This window comes from Symphalangus syndactylus, chromosome 7 (assembly GCF_028878055.3).
Source record: "Symphalangus syndactylus isolate Jambi chromosome 7, NHGRI_mSymSyn1-v2.1_pri, whole genome shotgun sequence".
Classification (NCBI taxonomy): Eukaryota; Metazoa; Chordata; class Mammalia; order Primates; family Hylobatidae; genus Symphalangus; species Symphalangus syndactylus.
Genome location: NC_072429.2, coordinates 96,609,398 through 96,624,256, shown reverse-complemented (window position 1 = coordinate 96,624,256; position 14,859 = coordinate 96,609,398). Strand labels below are relative to the sequence as shown.

The 14,859-nt window shown below is 45.0% G+C and overlaps 1 protein-coding gene across 5 annotated transcripts in view; it reads right to left on the bottom strand.

Annotated features, from left to right (window-relative positions):
- MATN2 (matrilin 2) overlaps nucleotides 1-14,859 on the bottom strand; it is a 172,319-nt gene that overhangs the window by 102,582 nt on the left and 54,878 nt on the right. For all 5 annotated transcript variants that reach the window (XM_055286856.2, XM_055286858.2, XM_055286860.2 and 2 more), the window contains exon 3: nucleotides 5,031-5,600. In XM_055286856.2, the coding sequence (XP_055142831.1) occupies nucleotides 5,031-5,600 (570 nt within the window). The remainder of the gene's footprint in view (nucleotides 1-5,030; nucleotides 5,601-14,859) is intronic.

The following is a 14,859-nucleotide window of genomic DNA, read 5'->3' as shown; positions in this document are numbered from 1 at the left end:
TCAGTGTAGGGAGGTGGGCTGGAGGTCTTGCATCACTGGGTGCAGTAGACTCAACGTTTGTGAAGTCAGTCCAGCCTCCCCACTTCACATCAGGGCCTCAAAGAGGTGCCATCAGTGTAGACTGCCCAGGCCAGTTCATGAAGGGTGTGTCCTAGCAATACTGTTAGGGCCTTAAATTGTGCCTGGCCTGGGTGGGGTGGGGCTATTAGGGTAGGAACAGCCTGGCTCCCTGCTCCAAAATACCAGAAGATGCTGATAAAGTCAGCACCTAGAGGTTAATTAAACGCAGTCCCGCCCAGGTGGCAAGAATCACCAGAACACTCGGGACAGCGTTTTCAGCCCCTAGATTCCATGTTTTCTCTTACTGGGTGGCAAAAATGGCAGACTCCAGGATGTGTGGGTTTTGGTCATCTCACAGACAGGACCTCAATTCACAGTGCACCTGGCCTCTCCCTGGTGGTCTCAGGGGTGGCCTGAGAATGCAACCTCAGGATTCCCCTTGCTGTGGCTGGTATGGGAAGTTCCTGCCTGCAAGTATAAAGCCTCCACTGTGCTCAAGATTGTACAGCCAGACAGCCAAAGAGACAAAGCCAGGACTCTCACCCAGCGAGGTCTGGCTCCAGAGTCTAATCAGTTCCTCACTGTATGATAAAGGTCCTGCCTTGATCACACCCAGACACCGCCTTTCCCAATCTGCAGATGCAGCATTGATTTTCAGTTCTGCCTGCAGAATGCCTAGGCTCTCATCTCAACTCTACCACTTACAGGCCAGGCACAGTGGCTCATGTCTGTAGTCCCAGCACTTTGGGAGGCAGAGGCAGGAGGGCTGCTTGAGCCCAGGAGTTCAAGACCAGCCTAGGCAACATAGTAAGACATTGTTTCTTTTTAAAAAGTAAAAATTATTCAGTCATGGTGGCGCACACCTGTAGTCCAAGCTGGGATGGAACTTTGAGGTGGTAGTGAGCTATGATCATGCCACTGCACTCTAGCCTGGGTGACAGAGTGAGACCCTATCTCAAAAAACAAAATAAAACAAACAAATAAAAACAAAAAAACAAGCTCCAGCACTTACAGGTTTGTGACCTTGGACAAGTTATTTAACCTCTTTGGTTCTCAATTTCCTCTTCCATAAAATGGGAACTATAAGAGCATCTACTTGACAGGTTTGTTGTGTGAATAAAGTGAGTTAACATACACTAATAGCCTGAAACAACACATGCATACATTAATATCAAGAAATGTTAGTGATTATTAGTATCACCTCGTCTTTAAAGCTCTCCTGGAGCCCCCAGGCAGACCCTGACAATTTCCAGTTCGGTAAAATAGGGATAATAGAGCCAGGTATAGTGATATGTAGTCCCAGCTACTTGGGAGGCTGACGTGAGAGGGTTGCTTGAGCCCAGGAGTTCGAGGCCAACCTGGACAACATAGTGAGACCCTATCTCTTAGAAAGAAAAAAAAAGATAATGATAGTACCTGCCTCAAAGGGCTATTTTAAGTATTAAATGGAATACTGTATTTAAAAGTACCTAGCACAGGACAAGATTAGCTATTACTGGGGTATAATTTGTGAAAGGAAAATAAAATCTCAGGATCCCAAATCACTATGCCAAAAGGAAAAAAATTAAGCTAAAAGCTGAGTAATGCAAGAAACTGCCTTTGCTTTTGTTCCTAAGCAGATAGCTACAGATAAAAGGTTAAATATCTGCATAAGTAGCTACTCTATGTTTGCCTTATCTTATGTAAAGTGTGGATTTACTGAGCACTAGAGGAATATATAATTGACTATTCCCCTACCTGCTCCTTTTCTCTTGCAACATGTGGATTCAGTAATGTGAGCATGCCCTCCCTCTCTCCCCTTTAAATACTGAAGCCCTCAAAATCATCTTTGGAAAAAGGCACAGACCACAGATTGTGCCTGTGATTTTGTGTTCCTTTTTTCCAGGCATGTCCTTAACCTTGGCAAAATAAACTTTTAAATTGATTGGGACTTGTCTCAGATACTTTTTGGTTTACAGGTTCAATGAATGTTTAAGGAACAAATGAGACTTCCCAAACCTCAGAGATGTCATCTGCAACTTGGAAAATGCTCACCATTTTTGTCTGATCATTTGAGTGCAGATCAAAACTGAGGCCATCTGCCTAGCCCATCGGTCCTCAGTGTATTTGATTGTAATAATACATAACACAGTGCACACTGAATAGGGCTCTACCATTTACAACACCTGTTCACTCATCTACTTTCTGCATATAAAATCCCCATTTTACAGATGAGGCAACTGAGGCTCAGAGAGCACAAAGGATTTGTTCAAGATTGTACAACTAGAGTCAGCTCCTCTTCCTCCTATGAAGGCTGCCTTCAGAGTTTCACCTATTTTAGGTGAATGCCAATTGCAAGGTAGGTTTACCTGGCCAGGCTGGATTCTGGAGGTGGCCGCCAGAAAATGGTTTACTTTAAAAGAGGAATTTATAATTCCCAACATGCAGAGGAGTGAAATGAGCAAGAGGTTTGGAATTAGCATCCAACTATCTCTTGGCTATTTGTTTTTCAAGTGACTCACTTAGCAAGTTCCTTAACCTGTAAAAAGAGAGTGGCAGGAGTGTGCTGCCTGCCTCCTGGGGCTTTCAGCGATAACGTAAGGGAAAGTGCTTTATAAATGTTAGTTACTACCGTCTTTACCGTGCAGTTGATAAAGAGGCCCTGGGGCCTCTTCAACCTTTCAAGATGGCTGCTGAGTCTGCTGAGCAAAGCCTGGCAGTGCAGTGCAGTGAGAGACAGCAGCCCTGTCTCCTGCAGAGTGGATGGGGGGACTCACAGGGGATTCATTTCTCAGGCCACAGGAACAAATGGATAATGCCGATGTTTTCTTAGAGCTTCCAGATTATAACAAAGAAGATGAAGGGAGGAAAAGTCCAAACTGCCTTTTCATTTTGCTGCCTTGCCATAAAGCACACAGAGATGGTTTTTCCACGGACGAGTCCACATTGGTATATTCTATTCGACACCAGGATTGCAGCGGGGGGCGGGGGGGCAGGGGGCGGTCAGTCCCATTATGTAGCTCCTCAGCCTTATAATGTTATCTTTCCATTTTCTGACAAACACAGAATGCTTATAAAAAGAACCCCTCCATTAAAATTTTCCAAAACAAATGAATAAACTGTCAAAATGGTTACAGAACCAATTTCCCTTTTAATATTTTCAGGAAAGGGGAAACATAAATTCTGCAGAAGTCATTTAAAGTCATAAACCTTGAAAATGTTTGCAGTGTGTTCTGCTGATTGAAGTGATCCAGCTGACTTAGGCCACAACACACCACAACACGGCCTCTGCAGTGCCAGGGAAATGGCACTTCTGAATACTTTCCAAGTGGCATTGCAAGGAAAAAGGTTCTTTTTTTCTTCATGGCATTGATTTCTTAAGTAAATCTTTTGATTCTGGAGTCAAGAACAAATGAGATCTCTGTGCTTTTTGAAGTTAGTTCTCAGCAGGGGATTTTGTTTAATATACATCAATAGCACATTGTTCTTCCCTGGGGCCTATATCTTAGAGGTCTAGAATATGTCACATTCTGAGAACCCCCTCCTGGGTGCCCTCTTCTGGGGAGTTGGTGCAGAGTCTGGCTTTAAAGCTCATTCTCCACTCTGCTCTAGGAAAAGATATTTTACATTTTACAAATAGATATTTACATATAGATAATTTACAAATAGATATTTAAAAATAGATTATTTCCTTTTATTTCCCCACCAAAGATTCATGGTGGCTGGAGGGGACAGGGACCACTGGGAATGGACAAGTCAGGGTGGGACATTGTTTACCAAATCAGGATGCGAGTTTCCTGGATTGGGCTGCTGGCCCCCTGCCCTCCTGGAGGAGGAAGGAACAAAAAGGCAGCCACAGAGGCAGGAAACTGGGGAGAATGCAGGCTGACCTGCTGAGAAGAGTGGGGCAGCAGCAGGGATAGAGATAACTGGAAAGTGCGTGGGAAGGAAGGGAGAGAGAAGCCCTGTGGAAAAGAGGGTTAGAAAGCAAAAGAGGGAAGAAAGCTTCCAACATAGAAGAATGCAGCTCAGGGGCTCTGAGAGGCATCGTCCTGCAGAAAGAGTTGGCAGGTGAGGAATGGCCCCTACAATTTTAACCGGGGGGAGCTGCCAGGACCACACCTTGGTCCTTTGTATACGCTGGACCTCTTTGTCAGCTGAGAAAACATCCTCTGCCAGCACCACCGTGGGGCAAAAATGCCTTGGTATTCCACACCATCCAAGGAGAGATTATGTTACTTTTTCTGCCCTTCCATTCCTATCCCTACTCCAACTCATGAATTCCAACTTAGGGAATTCCAGGGCAGCTCCACATGCTGAAGAAAAACTCTGTCTATCTACTCTTCCTCATTCTGTGGTTTGGGCTTACATGTCCCTTCCCCAGGGCAATCTCCCTGAGTACCCAGGCCTAGATCAGGTCCTGGGGTTGCACACTCCTTCATGTCCCGAATTCTTCCTCCATTACACCGTGACAACTATAGTTACTTATTTGTATAATTATATATTTAATGTCTGTCTCTGCTGGGTGCTCATGCCTGTAACCCCAGCACTTTGGGAGGTTGAGGCAGGAGGATCCTGAGGCCAGGAGTTTCAGATCAGCCTGGGCAACATGGCGAAACCTTGTCTCTACAAATAGTTGAAAAATAAGCCAGGCATGGTGGTGCACACCTGTAGTCCCAGCTACTCATGAGGCTAAGGCAAGAGGATCACCTAAGCCCAGGAGTTCGAGGTTACAGTGAGCTGTGATCACGCCACTGCACTACAGCCTGGGTGACAGAGCATGACCCTGTCTCTAAAAGATCAATAAATAAAAATATGTGTCCCTTGGCCAAAGTGTAAGCCCCTGGAGCACGTTGTGTTTATCTTGGCCTTTGTTGAAAACCCATTGCCAGCACAGTACCTGGGACATAGTAACACAGAATGAACACTTGAAGATGAATGAATGAATTCTAATGGTTCCTCTAGAAGAGTGACAAAGGAGCAGGACTTACTGCACAACTTCTTCTGGAACACGGAGGTCAGCGTCTCAATCTGGCTGAAATTGGCCACCAGGAAGACATGGTCCTCGTGGGGCTCACTCCCAATGGCCTTCAAGGTGTTGAAGTCTACCTGGCCCACACCAATGGCAAAGATTAGGATGCCTGTGTCCCGTGCCTTAGCAGCCACCTCGGCCACGGAGTCCTGAGGTCTCCCATCCGTCACGATCATTATGACCCGTGGCACATTCTCCCTCAGGGGCCGGGCCCCCTCTGCTTCTGAGAATGCGATGTTCAGGGCATACTGGATGGCCAGCCCTGTCATGGTGCCCGTGGACAGATGTCGCATCCTCTTGACAGCACGCTCCACCTCGGACTTCCTCTTGAAGGTCTTGAGGGAGAACTCATTCTTGACAGTGCTGCCATATTGGAGCAGGCCCACTCGGGTGACATCAGGACCAATGTCCAAGAATTGCAAGATGTCCACGATGAACTCCTTGACCTTTGCATAGTCATGGGTGTTGACACTGCGGGAGCTGTCAATGATGAAAACCAGGTCTGCCCGCTTGTTCTCACAGGAGCTCTCTGGGGAAAGAGGAGAGGTCAAATACATTAGAAGAGAGGCCAGGTGTGGTGGCTCACACCTGTAATCCCAGCACTTTGGGAGGCGGGTGGATCACCTGAAGTCAAGAGTTCGAGACCAGCCTGGTCAACACTGTAAAACCCTGTCTCTACTAAAAATACAAAAATTAGCGGGGTGTAGTGGCGGGCACCTGTATTCCCAGCTACTCGAGAGGCTGAGGCAAGAGAATCACTTGAACCCAGGAAGCACAGGTTGCAGTGAGCCAAGAGAGTGCCATTGAACTCCAGCCTGGGCAACAAAAGCGAGATTGCGTTAAAAAAATAAAAATAAGAATAAAAACATTAAAAGAGAGTTAAGGACCAAGGGCAGACCGGCTATTGTTGGAAATCCTGGGGCTGATGATCACCTTTAAAACCTCCTTCATCAATTTTCCTCCTCAATCATGAAAGTTATAAGGGTATATTTGTGCATGGCTGGAAGATCATGACTACTGGCTATAATCAGATAGCAATCCTTTTTGCAAGATAAATGAACATATTAGTTTCTAGAAAGTCACCAATGCAGTTTTTATGTAACCAAACACCTGATCAGGGTCAAAATTATTTTATTCTTTACTGTATGACACATAAGCTTGGCTGGGCACTGCAGAGAATATAACAGAAACTTAGGACAGGGTCCAAAGTTAAGGAGCTTCCAGTTTACCTGGGGAGAATTAACTAATAAAACCATGAAAGAATAACTGGCATGAAAACTGTGTCGTCCTGACAATAGCTGCTAAGAGAATAGGGATATGAATGGGCTGGGGTCAAGGAGATGGGACGTGAGCTGACCTTGTAGATGCATGGTGTTTGGATTAGAGAGAAGGAGCACATGGAGCAGATCACATGAACCAAAGCCCAAGATGGAATGAATGTGGTGGGTAACAGAATAAGTGATGAGACCTTGTAGTAGTGGGAATACTAGGAGTTGCAGGCAGGAATTAGTTGGACAGATGGCCTCAAGCCAGTTTAAAAAGACCTTTCCTTTCAGACTGAGAAATATGTATATGATGCCACCAGTGAGGGGCATCTTAGCATCATATTATGTAACTCACCTCTCCCATAGGGAAGTTACATGATGAAAAGTCAACAGAATCTGGCAGTGGTTTGCAAGATGGATGGTCTACACAATTTCTGGACTAATCTCATTGAGAGGGGGACTCAGATCTAATCCTAGGACAGTAGTGGAAATGGAGAAAAGGGGACCTGACTAAGAAATATTTCAACAAAGGACACAGTTAAATTGGAAAAAGGCAAATGTTAAGTCCCTTACCACCGTGACTACCATAATTATGCCTTAAGCATCTAAGCAAGAAGGCTGTAAAAGGTTTGAGTCCATAGACAAACTCATCCCTTTTGTGTTTCTAGTATGAGGATGATATTGGATGAGATGAGAGGCCTCCAGCTTCAGTGGGTGGAGGCTGGGCATTCCTGTTGGAGTTTCTCGGGTATTCTGAGCTACTGCCTTTCACCAGGGCGAGTCCCTCCTCCCCCATTCTCTACTCCCTTCCCGGACTTTGCAGCTGAATCAGGATTTGAAAGGGATTAGAAAAGGGATCCCAAATGCTTGCCCTAAATCCTAATCACCACAGCTGCAAGAAAGAGAGAGAAAGCCAAAATGAAACAGTAAAGCTAGTCATAAAAATGAGAAGTGGGAAAAGCCCGTGAAGTCATCCTGTCCAGGCCAGCTTGCCAGGCTGTGACTTGTCCCCGAGTGCCTGCACACACACCTCATCCTTGCTGCCTCACAAGTCTAATAATTTTAGGGGAGGAGGCACCCCCAAACACCAGTAGCCTGGCAAGAAACCAACCTTCTGACATACCCATGCGTAACCCTGAGGGCTGGGTGAGTCCAGGGTGAGTGTCTCAAAACAGAGGCCCCAGAAAGTGAGCCTTTGAGGGCTCAGCGATAAGATCTATATGAAACCTAACATTTCCAGAGCACTTGGTCACTATGGTGTCATTTGATTTTCAGAACAAGTTTTTGAGAAAGGATCAAGAAGCATCATACCCATTGCATAGATGAGAACATGGGAGCACTGACAGTTTGAAATCTTTCATAATTTAGAAAAAGAAAAAAATATACAGAGGTGCAACCAATATCCACCTCGTTGGGCAGCTGTAAGAATTTAAGGAAATGGTGTAATGAAGGATCCAGCACTTGGAAACTCCCGACGTGTGCTGGCTGCATGTATAGACTCTCCCCGCCCCTCCATCAGCCCTCACTCATGTCCAGCCCTAGGCTGGGTAGGGGCAGGGTTGCAGCTATGGCTGTGTGGTTGGTGCTGCAGACAGGCACCTGCTCAAGGAGGTGAGAGGAACTGAAATCCAGCCAAGCCCTGAGCCCCAGGGGCTGAGTCCACCCTAAGAGGCACCTTAAGGGGGTGCTTTTCAGCCAGGTGCAGTGGCTCACGCCTGTAATCCCAGCACTTTGGGAAGCCGAGGCGGGCAGATCACAAGGTCAAGAGATCAAGACCATCTTGGCTAACATGGTGAAGCCCCATCTCTACTAAAAATACAAAAAATTAGTCAGGCATGGTGGCACGCACCTGTAGTCCCAGCTACTTGGGAGGCTGAGGCAGGAGAATCACTTGAACCCAGGAGGCAGAGGTTGCAGTGAGCTGAGATGGCGCCACTGCATCCAGCCCGGGCGACAGTGCAAGACCTCGTCTCAGAAAAAAAAAAAAAAAAAAAAGGCAGGAGTGCTTTTCCAATTTTCATGAAGGCTCCTATGGTTTAGTATATAGCCCTGGGTTGGGGCAGTAGATGATGGATCTGCAGATCCCAGGAAGGAGGACAAGGGGGAGCATTCCCCAGACCCAGGCAGGCCCTCTCCAAGAGCCACACCTGCCCGACCCTTCATGTCTGAACTTACTGCAGGGAGAATGTGACCCAATAATCTTTACCTGCTGAGAAGAAGGGCCAGGCTTAGACCCTACCATGGAGGAGGATGTTAATTAAGGCACCTTTGAAGGGAGGGAAATTCACACAAGACTCGCACTCTGAGAATTCTCTTCCTTTGGAGATCTTTGGAAGTAGTGGAGGCTCCTTGGATTGGGCCTTTACTATGGGTCTTAGTCATGGTGTCAATATCTATCCAAGCATCACAATCAATTTAAAGAGAAGCCTGGAAGTTCCATAGAGAATTGTGTGCTAAATTGGGTTCTTTCCCTTCAAAACAAATGGGTAGTTTCCACAACACCTGCACATGTACAAAAACACCACAAAGGTTCAAAATGTTGTTGGAGGTTCCAAGAAAGCTGTAATTCTGAGTTGAAAACACCAAGTCCTGGCAGCCCAAGTAACTGAATTTTCTTCAAAATGTGTCCTTGGGTCCCTTGAGGGCTCAGAACCACAATCTCATAGCTTGTCCCTGAAAGGGCTAGTTCAATGGTTCTCAAACTCAAGTGTGCATCTCAATTCTCTAGAGGACTTGTTAAAAACTAAGACCAGGCCAAGCACACAGTGGCTCATGCCTGTAATCCCAGCACTTTGGGAGGCCAAGGCAGGCGGATCACCTGAGGTCGGGAGTTCAAGACCAGCCTGACCAACAGGGAGAGACCCCATCTCTACTAAAAAAAATAATAATAGTAATAATACAAAATTAGCTGGGTGTGGTGGTGCATGCCCATAATCCCAGCTATTCAGGAGGCTGAGGCAGGAGAATCACTTGAACCTGGGAGGTGGAGGTTGCTGTGAGCCAAGATCGTGCCATTGCACTCCAGCCTGGGCAACAAGAGTGGAACTCCGTCTCAAAAAAGACAAAAACAAAAACAAAAACAAAACAAAACAAAACTAAGACCAGTGCACCACAACCCCAGAGCTTCTGATTCTGTAGGTTTCCATTTCTAACAAGTTCCCTGGTGAAGTCAATGTTACTGGCCTAGGGATACACACAGATCAAAGAAATAGAGAGCTCTCTGGAGAAAAGAAGTTCTATAAAATCTTGAACTTGTTATCTCACTGGGAATTCCCCAAGGTTAGGAAACTTGTCTCATATATCTTTGTAGGCACGCAGTTGGAAACACAGAAAGTCTTCATTCAACATCTGTGAATTAAATGGAATTCTGGTGGAAGCAAGTCTTTAGGTAAAAGAGATTGAATCAGAGCAGTTAGTTCAAAAAGATGATGACAAACACGAAGCCAAAAAGTTCTAGAGGAGGTGTGGTCCTGCTAATGGAGTCATAGATTCTAGGACCCAAATCTTTGCCATTTTATGAGGGACCATAACCACTTCTGAAGTTCGATTCATGGAATTATAGACTAGTAGAATCTTAGAGGTGGAGGGGTCCCAACAGAGTCCAAGTCACTCACTTTATAGAAAGGAAAACTGAGGCCTAGAGAGTTGACTCTATCTCTGCAAGGCCCTCATGGCTCACCATGGTCAGACCTGATGCCCTTTCCATCGTCTCATGGCAGGCACCTTTAGGAAATTATCAATACAGCCAGCATTATGATAGGAGCTTTGCAAATACGTGGGAACACTCTAAAACATTTGCTGTGAAAAGCTTCACAGTTTCTCCACATGGGAACTGTTGAGAGATGTTTCCAGGAAATGGATTTCCTCAGTGTGTGTTCTTCTTATGCTGACAATTGGTTCTGATGAAGGACATCCTGTCTCCTTGGCCTGGGAGAAGAACATACAATGAACTTCCTTCTGGCCTCTCATGACAGGGTTTTCAACCACAGTTGGAAGACGGTTTGTGGGCCCATAATAAAACGTCATCCCTCTAACTATAAAGTGATGATCTGGACTCTGTTAACAGCTCTTCCAGTACTGTCAGCTTGACTCCAAAGTCCATGTATTGGGCAAATGAGTGTCTTTTACTCTTCCAGAGAAAGGGAACTGAGCCAGGACAATTTTAAGCAACATTCCTACGCCAGCAGAATGACAATGTGCAACGTCAGAACTATTTCCTTCTCTCAAGATTGCAGCCTTGTCACTAATCAGCCTCTCTCCTGTTCTGGCTAAATTCAATCATGGCCATGTAATCATACTGTAAATATTTGGTGCCATCTGCATGGGGAAGTTAGGACACATTTGGAGAAGGAATGAATATGAATCTCCATGACAAGGGTAAAATCATTTCATCTGGAGACCAAAGGGGGCTCTGAAATCCTAAGTGAATCAGTATTAGAGTCCTATGATCCCATGCAAGCCCAGCCTCTGCCACTTTCTGTCCAAACGATCTTGAGCCTCTCCTTAACCTGTGTGACCCTCAGTCTCTTCCTCTGCAAAATAGGGATAATAATGCCTTACAATACTGTTGTGAGACTCAAAAGAGAAAACAATCATAATTTATAGCTAATATTTACTGAGCACTTAATTAGTGCCAGGCTTTGTTCTGAATGCTTTACAGGTGTTGGCTTGTTTATTCTTCACACACACCTTAGAAAGTAGGAAAGAACACACCTTAGAAAGTAGGTGTTGTTACTGTTCTTCTTTAATAGATGAGGACAGTGAGTCTAGAGAGGTTAGATAACTTGCTCGAGTTCTCCTATCTAGTGTAAAAGTGAACTAAATATGGCCTGAGAATGACTCCATGCTTCTATATTTCAGTCTTTGTGGAAAAACTGCAACCAAGCTTAATAAGTAGACAAGATTGAAAACCTAACTTAGGAGTATGTGCCTGTAACAATAGCTGAGTCTTGGCCAATCCCAGAGGCCGTACTTCAACCATTCGTACACTGCTGAGTGTTCGAACTGTGTTCAGATAAGACAAACACCAGCCTGTACCCAGTACATCCATTGTGTACCTCACTTTTGATTTCTGTACGTCATTTCCCTTTTTTTGTCTATAAATCTTTCACCATGTGGCTGTACTGGAGTCTCTGTGAATCTGCTGTGATTCTGGGTGCTGCCCGATTCACAAATTGTTCATTGCTCAGTTAAACTCCTTTAAATTTAATTTGGTTGAGTTTTTTCTTTTATCACTAGGAAGTAGAGGAGCTGGGATCTGAACCCATCATGATGGCTCCGTAGTCTGCACTCTTAACGACCAAGCTATATTCATGATGAATATGCAATGATTTTGTCCTTTTAGATCTGCCATTTCCAGAATATTCGAGATGCACCAGGGTTGGACTGGCTCTCTGGGGTCAGTTCTTTCCTTGCCTGGTCTCAGGACCTGAGAGCTATGGCCCGAACTTGCCTACCTCCTGCCAAGTGCTGAAAAAAAAACAAAAAAAAAACACTTAATAATATGATGAAAACAGATGCTTGCCTCCCTGGATAGCAGCAGCCCAGTAAATCAAGCCACTGATGGTTCCCATTCTCACTCCTCGACAAGTGCTTATGGAGAGTTCAGTAGGGGCAAAGGCCAGGGGGAGAATGAAGGATGGGACAGATGTGACGGAAAGTGGGAGGTCACCGATCTTTGAGAGGCTGTGGGGAATAGAAGGACTACAGTCTGGACAGTAGTCAAATACCCAGGAAAATTGATTTCAGAAAATGTGATGTTCCATATCAATTCCCAGCAAAGTTCCCATGAGCAGATGGTTTGTGGGCACTTAACAAGAGAACCGTGAAAAATGTAATAATACAAGCGAAAAAAAACTGTAACAGTTTCTAGGACAGTGGAAGAGTGAAGGGATTAGGGAACTAGAGTATGATTTCCAGCCCGCATTAAAGGCCTACTTGAAGGCTGCAATTATGAAATTTACATGAGACCAATCCAGGTGGTTGCACGTTTTGCTACAGCCACATTCAGCTACGCAGATATGGGGGGAAGGCTGGCAAAAGTTGAATTTAACAAGGGTTATCATGTAGCCAAACGAGAATGATGAATCAGTAAAGGGGCAAAGGTAGTTGACAGTAACTGCAGTGATTCCCTATGGAATTAAAGCTGGGGAAGCAGGAAATAGAGGAATTGAGGTGAAAGACAGTGAAAAAATAGCAGGATCAATTAACTGGAAGTCCAGATAAGGTCACAGAATTATTGGAGTTGGAATACTAGTAAGGGTAAGCTGGGAAGATAGGAGGTTTAAACTGAGATTATGGCGGGATTAAAGTTACTGTAATTATAGGGTCAAGATAAGAGAAGAGGGTGGCTGAAATCTAGCTGGGAACAGTAGCTCATGCCTGTAATCTCCACACTTTGGGAGGCCAAGGCGGGTGGATCACTTGAGGTTAGGAGTTCGAGATCAGCCTGGCCAATATGGTGAAACCCCGTCTCTACTAAAAATACAAATATTAGCCAGGCGTGGTGGCAGGCGCTTGTTATCCCAGCTACTTGAGAAGCTGAAGCAGGAGAATCGCTTGAACCCGGGAGGCTAGACGTAGCAGTGAGCTGAGATTGTGCCACTACACTCCAATACGGGCAACAAAGCGAGGCTCCGTCTCAAAAAAAAAAAAAAAAAAAAGAGAGAGACAGAGAGAGAGAGAAGTGAGTGGTTGAGATCTGGTGGAAGACAAGAATATTGGAGAAAAGAATCTCAAAGCTATTAAAGGATGATTCATGATTCATGTGGATCTTGAAATCACCAACAATTATGACAAGGGTAATGCTGGACAGAGTGGCAGTAAGCTAAGAGCTAAAACTGTTCTTAGAACAAGGAATAACCAGAGGATTTAAAAAATTACCTAAGGGTGACCCAAAACACTATGAAGCATGATTAAAAACATGATTAAAATTTCCTAAAGGGACAGAGAAAAAACTAGCTCACCAAGAGTTTCAAAGGGACACTGGGGAGAAAAATTAAAGCTGTTTTATGATGAGAGAAGAACAGAGAGACAGCAAGCCATGATCATAATGAGCTAGCAGGAATTTAAGAAAGAAAGAAAAAAAAAAGGGCGTGCAAAATGTATGTTTTATTCCTAGATAGAACAGATCAAGAGGATCCATGGAACTCTACAGTATGGATCTCAGCCAGGCAAATGACTGACCCTAATAAGGCAGATTCCCTGTATGCAGAACAATTAGGTAGAACTCTTAGGTTGTGAGCCAGTCATTCAACATACCTATTGTATGTCAGGGCCTGGGGATACAAAGGAAGGAAAAGACTCCTGACTGTGTAAAGGACACAAATAATAACGGGATACAATGAAGCAGGCAGACCAAAAAGATACAGTGTGCTGTTGTTGATAAATATAAACATATCAAGCCAGTCTGGAAGGAGGTCTCTAACGATACGTGCTAAGAGAGAGAAGGACAGTGAGGGAGTGGTTGACTACCTCTTGGTAGAGAAGGAGAGAGGTAATGGTTGACTATCTCAGGCTCTAAGGCAAGCTTAACAATGCCATTTTTTTCAGTCCCTGGCAGACATTGTTAATCAATTCTGGCCCTGTCCCCCTCAGCCTGGATCCTTTCAACATGGCACTTTGAGTACCAATAAACAATCTGTCAGAACTGGCATATGAAATAGAATCCTTCTACCAACCTGGTCTTAGAGCCTGGTGCTCCGCAACAAAGATTAAAGTACTCAATTTTACCCACGTCTGAAAAAATGAATAAAGGTAAACTAGCTAATCATATGAGACCATGTCTGACTATAAGGGCTAACATTCTTTTTCAGTAAGAAATAAGGGCAGGCAGACAAGGCTGGCCATGTCAAGGGTCAGCACATGAGCTTCCAGGTAAAACCGCATTCATGACGGAGGGCTGCCAGGTGGGCATGGGGTCAGAGCAGAACAAATAGAAAGATTGTAAGAGATATTCTCATCAAACTGTGAAAGTGGTATGGATCCTCCACTATAAGAATATAAAACTAGCACATCAGAATACAAGGAAATTGCATCCAGTAGGCCAGCAGTCCCCAACCTTTTTGGTACTAGGGACTGGTTTAATGGAAGACAAATTTTCCAGGGACAGAGTGGGGAAGAGGGGGACTGTTTCACCTCAGATCATCAGGCATTAGTTAGATTTTCATAAGGAGTGTGCAACCTAGATCCCTTGCATGCACAATTCACAATAGGGTTTGCGCTTGTATGAGAATGGAATATCGCCACTGATCTCACAGGAGGTGGAGCTCAGGTGGTAATGCTCACCTGCCATTCACTTCCTGCTGTGCGGCCTGGTTCCTAACAGGCCATGGACTGATATCGGTCCACAGCATGGGGCTTGGGAACCCCGGCTATATGCATTTTATTTATGAGACTTGAACTACATGGGCTTGTCAAAGACAGACAGAGACAGATGGACTGAGAGCAAAGACGATCGTGCGACACAGCACTGGGATCCCACCCATCACTGTGCTCCCGCAGGGGCATGTCCACAGACACCTG